The sequence below is a fragment of the Glycine max genome, chromosome 10, assembly GCF_000004515.6.
Source record: "Glycine max cultivar Williams 82 chromosome 10, Glycine_max_v4.0, whole genome shotgun sequence".
In the NCBI taxonomy this organism is placed as follows: domain Eukaryota; kingdom Viridiplantae; phylum Streptophyta; class Magnoliopsida; order Fabales; family Fabaceae; genus Glycine; species Glycine max.
Window position 1 is genome coordinate 49,350,843 of NC_038246.2, and position 16,940 is coordinate 49,367,782.

The following is a 16,940-nucleotide window of genomic DNA, read 5'->3' on the forward strand; positions in this document are numbered from 1 at the left end:
CCAAAATTCAATCAAGGACTTTTAAGGCTTCATTTGGATGACTATGGGTCCATCGCTATAATGTAGCTCAGTTTCCTCGGTACCACACTGTTGCATTAAATTAATGCCTTGTAAATAGCAATCACTACCGAAACATCTGTTTTCCGTTATTTCTCTCAAACTTCATGAAAATACAGTTGTCTCAGGTTGCTTTCAATGTGACAATGACATTTTTCCCGCCATTGACTTATATCACAGATCTTCATTTATACTTATCCAATTTATTGGGCGTAAATGATAAGTTGTTTTAGGTAATAATAGATTATTTTGGAAGCTATGACACTATTTATAGGATAGAGTAATTAGTTATAAGCTATTAAGGGTCACATTGATTTTTTTTATTTCCTAATGATTATCTATCATTGTTTTTAATCTATCAATTAAATTTAATTTTTGTCAATTATTAAATGACAAAAGTTTTTATTTTTATTATTCCAGCTTTGGCACTAAATTCACAGCATACCATGTGAAACTCGAACTGGGTGTCAAAGTCAAAATAATAATGAAGAGACTAATTAGCATTAGCAGTTAAAAACAAATGACAGCCAACAATTTTCCCCCGTACGGTTGGAGTCTAATTCACCTCAATTCGCGCCACATGGTTAGGCCATCCCAAGCCTAATGTCGTCTTTATCAATGTAAAGAATGTAGGGTATCTCATAATTTTCAAAATCTTACTTTGAGCGGAACATGAGGAATACTTATGATAATATAAAAATCATTTAATTACTAAAATTTGTGAAGTGCAAGCAACTTAACATAATATTTGTAAAAATCAACTCTTTTAATTTCTCATTTCTCATCTTAGAATAATCAAATTTAAGAAAATTGGACTTTTTATTTTTTAATTTATTGGTCAAAAGATAAGTCTCTTTTAATTGGAGTTTTCCTTCGTACCAAATAGCGGTGCTGTATTATGATTTATGATAAACTACCGATCAGTTGCAGATTCTTGCGATACTCACAATGAAGAACTATCATTTTGACTGGTAAACATTTTCAATTTGGAACTTTAAACAATTTGCATGTAATAAGTCAACTATAAACTAAGAAACTTTGCATATCAAAAGCAACTCTCAGCACTCCCATATAACACTAGCGCTATTATAATTATTATAATTTCAATATTTATCATATGCATGCATAAAAAGCTCAAAATATTAAACTCATTATCTAACGTGATACTTGTAAACTTGACTGTAATTTAACTTTATCTTGCTTTTTAATATCTTATAAGTTATATAATACAAATCTTATTTTATCATAAATATTATTATTTTGTAAAAAAATCATCTTTTATTAAATTAAATTAAAATTCTTTTAATAAGAATATAATATAATTTTTTTCTTTTGATAAAGATATGATTTTTAAAAAAATATTATTAATAATCATATATCTTTTAATCATTTCTATCTTTCTTTCTATTTAATATGTTAATCTATTATTGTCTAAGCAAGCTACCATTATATTACTAATACTATATCTCGTACAAAATTTTCTTATATACTATCTCTTCATATTATTTTATAAGGAAAATGTTAAATAAAAGTATATTTTTTATAAATAAATAAATAAATAATACTGTATTTAATACTCCATCCATCTCAAAATAATTATCATATAAAAAAATTACAAATTAATTATTATTTTAATTTGTTAATAATATTAATTACTTTTTTTTCATTTATACTTCTAATAACCACTACTGTATTGCATCGTTTTTAACAAAAAAAAAAGATTAATAGTAATAAAGTTAATTTAATAAAAAAAAAAAACCTAGGCTGGTAATTTAAACCCCGATAACTACTATTTATAAGTATAGTCTATAATTTACGTGTATGTTTTGGCATTGAAACCGACTTGACGCTCATTCACCAAAAGCTATACAATTTTGCTTATGTCTAAAATCACTTTTGATGTGGTTTATTCCTCACATATAACATGTGTATTGCATATTGGACGTGCCCAAAAATGAACTTAGTGCATATTTGGGTAAACCTTAGGAGAGTTCAAGCATAAATTTACAAAAGGTTCTTCTTCCTTACTTTTCTATATGAAACACCTATGACAGTATTTTCAGCAGCAAAACAAACACGATCTTATAGTTTGTTTAAATTCAAGTCAATCATATTTAAAAAAAATATATATTCAAGTCAATCCTTAAATTAGATTAAAAGTATGTGACCAAAGAAATTATTTTGTATGCTTATGTATTATTATGATCAATCTTTATATAACTTAGACCAAATAATTTATTTAATCTTTTATTTTATTTATTTAATTTATTTTAGTTTTTTATCTTTTAAAAAAATTATTTTAGTCTTTAATCTTTTTAAATAAATTTAAAATAGTCTCTTCATCCATAAAAAATTAATAAAAAAAATAATATTGTTTATAATTAAAAATATTGATTGCTAAAAATGTGTTAATGTTCTCTTCTACCTCCGCAGACCCAAGAACTCAATATCTTCCCTCAAATTCCTCATCCCCAAAACCCTAACTCCCTCGAATTCTGCTACGCCCTATACATCCTCTCTAGTTGCCTCTCCCCCTCCGTCGCCGCAAACGTCACTGCCATTGTCGACTCCATCAACCACTGCTTCGCCACCCACGACCAACACTCCGAAGTGCGAAGTGTTACAAACACACTTGAGGTGAGTCAACCAACATGAAGCATAACAACAAGAGTTTGAGACTGTGGTGCAAATCCCACAATTCCAGTACCAAAATCTCAACTTGAACACTACCCAATTTCCCAATTCAAATTCTCCTTTTGGGTCTTTGTTATTTCTTGGTCCCTGCATCTTGTTCCCGGAAGCCCCCACCTCTTCCAATTTTGCCTCTCTCAACGACGTTCCAGTTCCTATGACAACTTAGCGGCATGACCCTTTTCTTCCACTTGTGGGTTCTGCTTATTTCCATATCTGCCTTCAACAAAGGCCGGAAGCACGACGTTCTCCTCAATTTTTCCGATCAGTTATTGTTTCATTGTTTGAGGTTTATTTGTAAGGTTTTACAATTTGATGTTGGGTTATGGAGGCTTTGAATGAGAGGATCAGATTTTGTTTTTTTTTTCACTTTTTGATTTTGAAGTATCAACCTTTGTAGATTTGTTACAGGGTATATAGGTGCACATGTTCTTATGCTTTCTGGGTAATTTCCAATTTGAGACTTTAGTTGTTGTGGCTGTTATGAAGTTGGACTTGAGTTTGCAATATGACATGTGGTGAGTCATAAAACTTTAAGATTTAAGAGAAACAACAAATATTCTTAGGGTTTTGAGTTTAGAAAGAAAGGAAGAAAAAAAAATTGAAAAAACAAACTCATTTTGTGTTGATTTTTATTTTTTTTCAAATTAATTTTAAATAGAAAAAAAATAATTTTGAATCAATTTAAAATAATAAAAATCAAAATAAATGATCAAACTCAATCGAAAAAAAACAAGATTATGAACACCTATAACTTAACTATATTAAGTCAAAATAAAAAAAGAAAAAGAAAAACTGAATTATATACTATCTTGTGAAAATTAGCTAAAATTCTGAAAACCGTACAATAATAGGACTTCAAACACATCCTTAATCGTGGAAAAAGGCGAATGATGCGTCAACCCCATTATGATACTGATTAGAGGGGTTAAGAATAAAACGTCTAGTCAGTTTAGTATTGTTTTGGTGAACGGTGATGCGATATTAAGATCACCAGTTAGGAACCCAACCAAATCTTTCCACCGCTCTCATCATAACAAGAATAAAACCACAACACTGTTCTTTTAATTTGACATGAAGGCATTATAACCCATTAAGTCCACCTATTGTGGTTTAGATAATTTACTTGGAACCTTAGGTTATAACTCCATTGTCCTGTAAAAAAAAAAAAAAAAGCTTATTCATGTACAATGAACATGACACATTTTAACAGTAAACCGATGACTTGGATTAAATAAAAACTAATTTGGATCATATGGATGGTAAATTAAATTAATATATCCGGGTTAAAAAGAAGATAAAAAATAATGAGTCCCCAAAGCATGCCATGTCTCGTAGTCGTAGGTTGTAGCAGAAAAATTGACGATTTTTCTCAAGCAAATTCAATTTCTCTTCTAGTGTTCCAATTACAAGGATTCATGAGCCTGAAGAAGACATTGTTAAACGTGACCAAGACAAGAGGTAAAGGCAAAAGCTACACAAATGAGCTGGATTCACAGTGCACAGCTCCCTGAAATTTCTCAATCAGAGGAAATAGTCAATTTATCCAAAGCATCAAGCACGTGCCTCATAGTAGGCCTCTTTTCAGGGCTGCTATGAACACAAGCCATTGCAATCTTCAAAACTCCAATAATCTCCTCTTCTCTATCTGCATCTTCACCCAAGTAAGGGTCTAACACCTCCAAGAGTGGCTTCTTTTCCTCAATGCACAACTGAATCCACTGAACAAGGTCCATTTCTGAGTTCCCCACTAGCACAATGGATGATCTTCCTGTGATAATTTCCAACAATATCACACCATATGAATACACATCCCACTTCTGTGATGGCTTCACCACTTTCATTGCTTCTGGTGCCATGTAACCGTTTCCCAACACATTGCTTGTGACTTCATTGGACAAGCTCTTTTGTCTTCCCTGTAGTTTCTCAGCGGCCACTCGGTTCGATTGCAAGGTTGGAGACCCTCCAGCGATGTTTGCAAGGCGCCCAACTCCGAAGTCAGAAATGTGGGGTTCCATGTTTTGTCCAAGAAGTATGTTACTTGGCTTGAGGTCTCCATGGACATATTTTTTGGGACTAAATTCATGAAGATAGAGCAATCCCTTCGCAGTTCCTTTCATGATTTTCAATCTATAGGACCAAGATAGTGGCACAAATGTGTCAAGTCCAGCCTTCCCTGAAGTTATAAAATGGAACCAAACAATCAAATAAACAAGAACTAAGAGTTAGGTTAGGCCAAAAGATCAGTAATTGCCAATAAGAAAACTCGTGTTTAACAAAACTTACCATGAATTGCTGTAGCAAGGCTTCCATTGGGTACATAATCATATATGAGAAGCTTCTCATCAACAGACCAGTAATAGGCTCTCAGAGTTGCAATATTTGGATGTCTTAACTTCCCTATTGCTTCTACCTCTGTTTGGAACTCTTTAAACCTTTGAGAACCTCCCTCTCCCAATCTTCTCACAGCCAAAGCAAGTCCATCTTCAAGCACCACTTTGTACATAATCCCTATTCCACTCTTACCCAGCACAAAAGCTGAAGCCTTGAGAAGCTCATCCAAATCAAAGTTCACATGGGAATCTAATGGGACAAGATCATATTGCTCAACATTATTATCAGATAGGACCTCAGAGTCATCTTTTCTGAAGCAGAAGCACTCTTTCCTCCCTTTCTTTCCCTTGCTAACATCATTCTCATCCAGATCCTGGTTAAAACCACAAACCCTTGAGTAGCAAAAAGAGAACAGCAAACCTAAAAGGCAAATTCCAATTATATCACCCACAACAATGCCAACCACAGCTCCCTTACTTAGCCCTTTGTTTTTCTCACTTCCCATGGAACCATTACCAGTACCCTGAGGTGAGTAGTTATCAGGAATAAATGGAAATGAGGAAGGTGAATTAGCAGATGAAGTATCAGAAGCACATGAATTCTTCAAAGGAGGACCACAGAGACCAGGATTGCCAATGAAAGCAGTTGGCCCTCTATTCATCAAAGCACCATTTTGGGGTATTGGACCATTTAAATTGTTGTACGTAAGATCAATGTAAACCTTCTCAGGAAGATTACCAAGGCTAGCTGGAATTGAACCACTAAAATAATTATTAGACAAATCAACAGTTCCTTGCAGGCTTGACAGATTTCCCAAGTCACTGGGAATTGACCCATTGAAGTGATTGTAAGAAAGGTCTAGTCTTTCCAGAGAAGACAAACCAGTACCAAACCCATCTGGCAAAGGGCCAGTGAAATTGTTCTGACTGAGAATAAGGGTTTTGAGTCTCTTGCATTGGACAATTCCAGCAGGCAATGACCCATTGAAGAAATTTTGTGATAAGTCTAGAGCTTGAAGGTACCTGAGGTTCTGAATCTCAGTTGGGACAGACCCAGAAAGCGAATTGCCATAAAGCACCATGCTTTGAAGTCCCTGAGCCTGAAAGAGCCGTGGAGGCAAGTTTCCAAAGAGCTTGTTGTTCCTGAAGTTGATATGGCGAAGCTGGGAGAGAGATCCCAGAGAAGAAGGAAGAGAGCCATAGAGTTTCCTCTTAGGGATGCTAATGGACACAACAGTTTGGTCCTTGCAAGTGATCCCATTCCATGAACAAGGGTTTTCATCGAAGGAATTCCAGTTACTCATGGACCCTTGTGGGTCTGTGAGGGTCTGCTTCAGTGTCAAAAGCACAGAACCTTCGGCATTCAGAGAATACACCACGGGTGCAAGAGAGTTGCAGCAAAGAAGAAAAAAGAACAAAGCAAAAAAAGGGAGCATTTCTTCTTCCTCCAACAGAGTGACCGTTGGAGCAAATCCAAAATGCAAGGGGAAGAAGAAGAAGAAGAAGAAGGGTCACTGAGGTTAGCTTAAGCTTAAAGCTGGTTTGAGTTACGGAAAAGGAAAGAGAAGAGAAAAAGAGGTGGAAAGACAGAGAGAAAGAGAATGCAGGCTAGGCTGTGAGAGAAAAAGCTTGAAACAGAATAGTGTGAAAAGGAAGTGTTGAAGAATGGGAAAGCAAGACCAAAGCCTCGGGGAGAGTTACAACTTTGTTGGTGAGAGACACTAAAGAGAGAGAAACAACAACTCACTACACGAGTACTATTCTCAAATTATCGCGACATTTCTTTTATCAAAGAAAAGACTGACCCAAAAATGGTTAAAAACTGACCCAAAAACTATCTGTAATTCAAGATAGTTAAATTTATTGAATTAAAAGTATTTAATAAAATATTTATTCAAGAAATTAATAAATATGAAATGATAAATATATATATGCTTACAATATATAATATTTTTATAAAAAATAATTTTGGTAATTATGAGTTTAAATTTTTAGTCAATTTTAAACTCTTACACTTTTACTTAAAAATAAATTATTTTAATTATATATTTTTAGTTTTAATTATTATATTTTTTCATATTACATATTCTAGAATTATATCTCAGTTGGTATGTAAGTGTTGTAAATTTTTTTGGCATCGTATTTTAATTATACATCCTATTATTAATTTTGTTATATTTTAAAATATTTTCAACTAAATTTAAAATAAAAAAAATAAAAGATACTTATGTATGCTAAAACAGGGTGAAAGAAAAACATAAAATAAAATTCTCTGTTATGTAAAAAAGGTAAAATTAAATTTAATAAATATTTTAGAATAAAAATAACATAAAAATTTAGAAGTTAAAAATTAAAATATTATTTAAACTAACATAAAAAAACTCTATAAGTTAGCAAAATGAGCTTATTTACTAAACATTGTTATCGATCAAGCTTTTTAGTTGTTAACTTTTTAAAGAAATTAGTTGAAAATGTTTGTCTTGTCAAACATAATTTAAAGAGAATGATGTTTTTATTCTCCTTTTGTTTATTTAACAAGAATGTATATTTTTTTAATAATGCATTCTAATAAGTTTTAATTTTCATTATTTAGTTTAATTATATTATTAAAATTTGTTTTTCTCATTTAAAAATAAAGAAATTTAAATTGCATTTTTATAACTTATATGGATTTTTATATTATTCAATATTTTGTATAGATAATTTTATTTTCAAAATTATTGTTGGATTAAAAGTTTTATCATATATATAAACCATATTTATAAAATATTGTATTGATATGTATTTTTTAAATATATAAAAAGGAGAGTCTTTATCATATTTTTTAGTTATTCAATTTTAATATTTATTATTATTATTAATATCAAATTCTGAATTGAAATCATCAATTTTATCTATATACCTTTTAAAAGTATTACAAGATCTATATTAATAAAATGAACAAAATATATCAAACTGCACATTTTGTACTTGTACCTGCTTACCTGGTGTTGGACAAGTAAGGATGGATCCAGATATTTAGTTGCCAACGATCATGATTGTTAATACACACTAATAAAAATAAAAATATAAAACACAACCGTGAAATTTGAACAGAGGAATGAATACTTAAGAGGACACAACAATGGACAGCGATGATTGTTCTCTGTGGGGAATATTCTTCATCCGTAAAGCGCCTCTTTAGTTTAATTCAATTTGAGATCATTTTAATGAGTTGAAATCTTACAAATTGGATCTCACTTAGTTTCAAAAATAAAAATATTTTTATATACCCAAATTTCATTCTACAAGTATAAAATAAAAAGAAAAGTGATAGATGTAATAAGAAAAAGGAAGATAAAAAATGAGAAATGATAATGAAAACATAAATGAATTATATTTTGAATAATTTCAATTTGATAAGGTTTTATATATGTATTTTTGAAAACATTTTCTTAATATAACATAGAAATGAAAAATAACTTAATAAATAATATTTTTACATAATATAATATTATTTTTATATTGATATATTATTTATTTTGAAGTACACACTATAAAAGTATATCTTAATTTTTTTTGTTCTAGAAGTATAATAAGGTTGATCAAGTGGTCCACGAGCTAGTTGATTTACACTTCCATACATTGATCGATTGCACAACTTCCTAATGCGGTAACTTAACTAAAAAAATAATTATTGCAGACCACGTGTCAGTGCACCGCTCAAGACGATACGATTAGGAGAAGGGCGATAAATTGGGATGTGATCGTGAAGGGCGCAAGTAACCGTTCCTGTCGCAAGACGCTACGGGGTGAGTGGCCCGTGTTAACGTTGGAGTTTACACTATTCTACATTCACTAATGTTTTATATTTCCTAGCGAAAATACACATTGTGTTCACAAAAATAATATAATATATTATTATTTTTGTTTCAATCATGCAAAACATTTTAAGATAAAATAAACAAATGAAAGTAGAAATCAATGAGCTATTATAACAATCTCGATTGTCTTTATTTGTTGATATAGATTTAATGATTCCAATTTAATTTTTTTAAATTCTAAATTAAATGGATACTAAATTATCCAACAGAAATACAGAATTGGTAGATTCAATTGCAGTAGGCCTCGCGCTACACGCATGCAAGTTAATACTATCGGTTACTCCGTCTTTTTCGTAAGATACTTTCAATTAAATTTATATATTTTAAGAAAATAATAATTAATTTATTTAATTACATATAAATATGTCAATTATTTATATTATTATTTTAAAAAATATATTTTATATTCACTTAATTATTTCTCATTGTTTAGAGAAAAAATAATTAAATAAAATTATGTAGAAAAAATAATTAAAACATATAGAAATTAAAAATTAATCTTATAAAAAAAGATGAATAAATTTCTAAAAAAGTTATTATAATTAAAAAACGGAGGGAACACAAGGAAAAAAAATTTCACACTTATTAACTTCATTAAAGTGTTTTTTTTTTTTCTTTTTCTAATGGGTTGGACAAACACCCCCAAACTCAGATTAAGATATTATTGAATAATCAATAAGAGAGACATCCTCCATGAAGGAGTTACGAGCAAAGTCTGGCAGAGAAAGGAAGACACAATTATCTGTACTAATAGAAAGACCATGCTTAGCAAAGCTATCACCAAGCATATTCGACTCCCTAAAGATATAGTTCACATAACAATTATGAAAACTTCTCTTTAAGCTTACAAATCTCATCAACAAGATCAACAAAAGTATGCCCCGGAGAAGAACCACCATTGACAAGGTGCACAACTTCAAGGCAATCAGATTCGATAATGACATTGGGCATTTCTGCATCCTTCAACATCATCATTCCAAATAGCAAGGACCATAGCTCAGCTTCAAGTATTAAACAACTTCTAAGTTTTCTTAAGAAGGCACGAATAAAGTGGCCTTTATAGTCACGGATGACTCCTCCACAAGAAGTCATACTCTGACTTTGGACCATAGCTCCATCACACTTCAGTTTAATAAAATCAACTGGAGGAGGACACCAAAAACGAAAATTATAGTGATTATAATGTATATTAAAGTGTGTCAATATCCATTTAAAAAAATATTTTCTTAAACCATTTTTCATTAAAATTAGATATCAAACATAAAAAGATTCAAAAAAATATTTTTATCAAATAAGATAAAATTAATTAAGTTTTATTTATATCTGAGACAAAAAATATTTTTTTTTCATCCATTTTTTATACTAATGAAATATTAGTCTCATTAAAAAAGTAAGACTTAAACTCGTTTGATAATAATATCTTTAAAAGTATATAAATTTAAAATATATTTATTGTCGACTAAATTAATTATTTTTTAATATTAATAAATTAGGTAATTAAATTTTATAACTAGAAACAAAGATAGTACTATCTGTTTAATTAATTAATAATATAAAACTTTTATAATACCAGATTATCAGGAGATGTCTATTGTTTATTGTTGTCCTTTATAAGGAGGTACTAAAACCTCATTCTGTAACAAAAAAAAGAAAAAGAAAAACCCAACAAGAAAAAGTAGGTTCCAAAGTTGAGGCAAAATAGATGTGGTCTACGTGGATATAGGATATTGAGAAAAGTAGTAACGGCAACAGGAGCGTGACCGTTTCGCTCCATTGAGCCCAGCCCGCCCACCATCACATCATAATGCTCCATAGTCCATGCTTACCTGGCTAATGGCTATAAAACCTTTTTTGTACTTTTCATCTTCAATAGCTTAATTTTTTTATATTATTAACCGAAATACATTTTTTTAGAGGAACTGAAGTACAATATTAGTCCTCACATGTATCATCTATTAATATAAAAAATGTTGAACACATTTTCTAACATTTTTAAAAATATTTTTATTTATTAAACTTTATTGAAAATCACAATTTAATAGATCTTACATTTTATTTAATTGACATTTTTCATGTTTTAATTTTTAGTAGATTTTAACTGATAATAAGGTGAGTGTTAAAGAAAATGTAATTAATAGAGTGAGTGTTAGGAGTATGTAATAATCACATAATTATTATCCCGCACGGGTTTGAGTAGAACATTGATGTCATTTGTGTGAAAGAGATTTCACCTATCCAACCTCCACTCTTGAGTCTTGATTGTGCTCACTTGCTTCTTCGCAATAGCCATAGATTCTCTTATATGCAAATTACAATGATGGTAGACACTAGACACTCACAAGACACAACATAATAAAAATGTGTTTACTTAACAAGATGCCGTTAATTAATTATAAGAAATGAAAGATGAATTTTTCGGATTTCAATTGGGCCCTCTTTGTACAGAAGTGGACAGTGAATCAACATTTCAATTTTGCTTGAGCGTTGATAGATCTCAACCTAAGAGATTGAAACCACCTAATGCCTAACAAAATGCCCTTTCTGTACAAAAAAAATGTAGTAATTCTTAATATTTGATACACAGGCTTTTATTAATTTTATCAGAAAAATATTTATAAATAAACATGTTAATGTTAAGCAGTTGGAAGAAGGAAGAAGTTTCACCATAAGGTACATAACTCAAATGCAACATGAATTATGATTCATAATGCTACTAGAACTAGTTTATATATTTGTGATGATCAATGGAAAATGATTTCAGCAATGATATCATGGAAACAACCATACATGAACCTTCAAGAAGGTGAAGCATGAAGTCTATTAACAACTCTTCATTTTATAGCTCCAATAAATTTTAATAATGTAGTGTTTGAATTAGACTATATGGTAGTTGGCAAAATAAATATTGCATGCAAGGACTCTATTGATCCATCCTATAGAATATGATTTGTTAAGAGGCAAACCAATGAAGTTGCTTAGCAAGGGTGACTCTATTGATCATGTGATTCATAGTATAAAAGTAGCTAAGTGTAGAAATATTTTTAGTGTAAAATGACCTTTGAGACAAAAATAATTATGTTTTCTATCAAAAAGATCAAAATTCTTACTTTTATTTTTATCCATTTAATAGAACTTGTTATACCTCTAGTCCAGAATTATTTACTTATTTTTCTATTTATGCCAAGAAATTCACATTTGTCAGGCAGTCTTGTGTGATTAACCTGACACCACCTTGTGAAACTACCCCAGAAATTGCTATAACCGAATCCTACTTTGATGAGAACATGGGTGGGTTAATGTTACGGGTTTGATAAATGTATCAAATGTCCAAGTAATAAAGTCTCGGAAATCCGAGTGTCGAATTCCACATAAATTTTGTGTGTTGTACTTATTTTGGATACTTTTCAATTTATAAGAGGAAGAAATAATAAAAGAGGGGGATAGAAGAAAGAATAGGAAGCGGTAATAGTGAAAGCAAAAGAATTAAAGGCAAAATAATTAAAGATGAAATTTAATAGAATGCAAGTGTTAGGACCTAACATGTTCTATCTGCCTAGGATTATGATATTATGATTTTTCTTTACCAATTCAGGTGATTTTATCCTACCCACATCTATTCATTTACATGCCCCTGGTTCCTCGGGATGATAAGCCTATTTTATTTATCTATCTCTCAAATGTCTTTGAAAATATTCAACAAATAAAATGTATGAAGTCTGAATTCTAGATGTTTGTAAAAATGCATGGGCATAAAATTATCATTCTATGTCTAGCAATGACTTTCTTATGAAATCTTTTCTTTTTGTTCTATGAATTACCCTCTTCTGAGTATCTAACCCCCAAAATTAATGCATGCATATTTTCTTTAAATCATAATTAGAAGTTACTCTCTTCCGAGCACATAACCCCTAAAAGAATGAATGAAAAGATGAATAATGCATGAATAGATAAACAAAAAAGATAATAGGATAAGAAAAATCTGGTATTGCATTGATAAATAGTGAGTACATCATGCATCACTTGGCTTTTAGGTCTGTGAGACCCTAACTAGAGGTTTAGCCACTCATGGCCATTGAGGGCTTTATAATTAATGGGGTATAGGAACTGATGACAGAAAAAGGGTAAAAGAAAGAAAGAGAAAAATGATAAAAGAGAGAAGATAATTCCCTAAGGAAGAGTTCTCAGGCTCTAGGTAGTAATGAGAATGCTCTGAGACTCGGTGTGTCATTTCCCCTTGACCTGGTTCTTTATTTATAGCTGCTGAAGTGAGTTTTGGGCCTCCATAGGCTTGCTTAGCGCGACCTCTCTTGCTCAGTGCGTGTAGATCGTGCGCTTAGCAGACTCCTCCTGCTTAGCACATTCTATTCTGTTGGATCGCGCGCTTAGCGAGCTCCTCTCGCTTAGCGTGTTCTGTTTCTGTTACGCGCTGAGCGCGAGTACTGACTCTCGTGCTTTACATCTCGCTTAGCGCTTATGTCTTCTGTTGCGCTTAGTGCAAGTTGCATGCTGAGCGAGACACTAGGCTGGACCTTGTTGATTTCTTTTCGTTATTTTTCCAATTTTTTGTTTTTAGCCTCTCCAATTTTTATATCTACAACCAAGATTTAACAAAACATCAATTTTTTAACACTTAAACGCAAATAACTACTAAATAATTATTTTTAATGACAATTTTACTTTATTTTCTATTATCAAAATACAACTATTTAGCAATTGTCAGTTAAATTATAATGTGCTTTAAGTTTGTAATTCAATTTTGTTGAAAAACACCGAGAAGTTGGATGGGAATTTAAGGAATTAGAAAACAAGCTGATGGAACCTTTTTGGACAGCGATTAAAATTGATAACTAGCTTATCATCAACATGAGCTTATTATTGGAGCTCATATAATGTTTTTTCTGATGTTTTCTTGCTATTACTTGTCCATGACTTCCTATGAAGATATATTTTTCCTAAAGTTGTATTAGTAGTAGAGGGCAAGCCTTGGTGCATCAGTAGGGTTGTTGCCTTGCGACTTGGATATCATTTACCCTCTCCAGACCCCACCAGGTGGGAGCCTAGTGCAATGGGCAGTGATTTGTTTATATAAAGGTACAAGAAACAAGCTAAGCTCAACGACAGATATGTGCATTACTTCTGCTTTTCAAGTTACCTCTGGATTTATTTTTGTCAATCTGAGTGCATGTGCATGACTCTCTGGACCTTGTTAATTTGTCACATTTTCTTTAAAGAGGATCTTTCCATATTGCACAATTGTACTCCCCCTCTTCTCTTAAGTGTCATTTTTGGGGAAGACTAATCCCATGTGAACTTCTTTTACTTTTATGTTTATTTGCAGATTTTATATGTCAATAAGGACAGCCGACCAACTTTGGATATCAAGCGTGACCTTGACTAAGGTACTGTTATCCTATTCTTTTTTCCATGTGTTACTCTGAACTTGATGCTAATCATTTCATAATAGTATATATTTATTTATTTATCATTTTGTTTATGTAAAAAAATATATATTTATTTATTCATTCTGCAAACTGCTAAATTTTAGGGGCTTCGTACTCGAGAAGAAGAGGGTAGAGTTTCTAGTCATCTTTTGATCAAGGTGTGTGACGGGTGAAAAAAATTGTGAATATTGTTGTTCTGCTATTTATTTGCTCTCAAGTTTTTCTTCTGTTTTTTTTCCTTTTTAAGATTATGTATAAGAACATTGGAGATCTTGTAAAATGAGAACAGGAATATTTGGAAGCAAAACTTTCGCGTATTCCTTACCACATAAAAAAACTATCGTATTCCTTCCGACAGATTTGTTTTAAAATCTTACTTTGCTTTGGCTTTCTTTTTGCTCCATTTTCTGTTCTGGTTCTAGGTAATTGGAAATGCATGCAAAGTTCCAGCAACATCTGTTTGATGAATGTGAAATACAGTTCAATAAAGATCAACAGTTAGAACTTATAAATGGTCAAATATGCTTTAAAATTTACCCATTTGAAAATGGTATGGTTAAACCTTTGAGCAGAAGCAATATCAATTATTAATACAGTGACGTTTACATTCTACTTTCTTATTTATAATTTTTTATCTTTTGGTTGCAGAGATACCAGTCGAAAGGAAAATAATAATGCCTGGTTCTTTCCATCCATTACATGATGGGCATCTCAAGCTTATGGAAGTTGCTACTCGGTACATAAACTTGTGTTATTTTTTTTTTTAAAAAAAATGCTCAAATATTTTTTATAGGTCAATCTAATGGACTAGTCATAAAATGTGATTTGCTTGTTTTTTTTTCTGGTTTTATTTTAATATGCTTGTTATAAATATATGCCTTTCAATGGGCTACTCTATTAATTTGCTTTTAGAATTTAGTCTAAAATATTCGATGGTATTTATATTTGTTGATAACATTAATGTTATTTATTAAAGTAGCTACTACTGGACTGGAGTAAAGAAATATTTTAACTTTGACATTGACAATGAAATATTCTCTTTAGAAGTTGGCATCGTGTCAACACCATATAATAGTCAATTCACCAAAAACACCATAATAATCAAATATTATATCTGATTGGGTAGTGAGTGTAAAATTTACATTATATTGTAGAAGTTTATAATTTTCTTTTGAGAATCTAATTAGGATCAGATATCTATACGCAACGCATGATGATTTATTTAAACTTAGATTCTTTTGTTCATAATTTTATTTCAATATTTCTCTTATTAAGAATACATCTAAGCAGTATTTGTGGTGATGGGTATCCTTGCTTTGAAATATCTGCAGTCAATGCAGACAAACCTCCATTATCAGTGTCTCAGATCAAAGATCGCATCAAGCAATTTGAAAAAGTTGGTGAGGTTCTTTTTTGCTATCCCAGATTCTATATTAACCATTCATAGGTCATAACTTCTAAATGCATGAGTTTCTTAAGTATCATTGCATCTACCAATTTATGAAACGGACTCTGCTTCCATTTTTATATCCAAGAATGGGTTCTTACCTTTCTATTTGCACAGTGAATACTGGACGGAATTCACATGTTTTGTTTTGAGTTCAAAAATTTAGGATAAGTTCATATGACAATATCATACTTGGAGTTTAAGGCTATGTTTGGATTAAAGTTTGGAAAGTAATTTTGTGAATTTTAATGCATGATAAGGAGTTCTCATGCATTAAATGAAAAAAGAAAAAAAATTGTTTCTTCTAGAGTAAAAGTACTTTTGAGCTCTCCCAAATTTAATTGAAACATGTACTAATTCTGTTTCTGAGTACTTAGCTTGTCATTGTTTAATGTGCCACCTAAAGTAGCAAATGGTTTCTTCAATGGCAGGAAAAACGGTAATTGTATCCAATCAGCCTTATTTTTATAAGAAGGCTGAACTTTTTCCAGGCAGTGCTTTTGTAATTGGGGCGGACACAGCAGTGAGGCTTATTAACTTATGGAATTACTTACTTCTTGGATTAAATTTACATGATTTTCACCTTGTCATGTTGATAGCAAAAGGCCATCGGGGCTGGCTAACAGAAGAATTAAAAGGAAGATAATCTAAAGAAATAAAGAAAAGCTAATTTGATTCAATTTCTGTCTGACTTCTTCTCATTCATTGCTTGATATTTATAGGCTTACATTGCTATTGGTACTTCACAGACTATAACAATTCTGTTGAGGGAGCACTATGGCTGTCCCCTAACAGAATGGAGAGCACGAATGCTTTTCACTCTTATGCATAGTCATTCAGGTAAGTGGGCTTATTGTGGTTCCTTATTCGTCTGATAGTTTGTTATGTCTCCTGTGGTGCTGCATTGCTATCACATGTCCTGCACTTTTTTAATACTTCTTGCTTCATTAGTTGTGTTTGGCATGTTTCTGAGGTTGCAACTTCAGTTCTGCAAAATGTAAAGCAGCTCAATCCCTGGTTTCTGCTGGATCATGTCACTGTCCCTCATGTTTTTGTATTTTATCCGTGGACAGTGCTTTTGCTTTTGAGGAAAAACACGTTTTATTCA

General features: G+C 31.3%; 1 protein-coding gene and 1 pseudogene across 1 annotated transcript; one reads left to right on the forward strand and one right to left on the reverse strand.

Moving 5' to 3' along the window:
* Window positions 1-4,114: 4,114 nt before the first annotated feature.
* On the reverse strand, window positions 4,115-6,771 carry LOC100807517 (receptor protein kinase-like protein ZAR1). The gene is made up of 2 exons (XM_003536620.5): window positions 5,035-6,771; window positions 4,115-4,924 (listed from the first exon to the last, which is right to left on the reverse strand). The coding sequence occupies exons 1-2, from the start codon at window positions 6,515-6,517 to the stop codon at window positions 4,269-4,271; spliced, it is 2,139 nt and encodes a 712-aa protein (XP_003536668.1). The 5' UTR covers window positions 6,518-6,771; the 3' UTR covers window positions 4,115-4,268.
* Window positions 6,772-14,136: 7,365 nt separating this feature from the next.
* LOC100777547 (uncharacterized) lies at window positions 14,137-16,256 on the forward strand (annotated as a pseudogene).
* The last annotated feature ends 684 nt before the right edge of the window (window positions 16,257-16,940 follow it).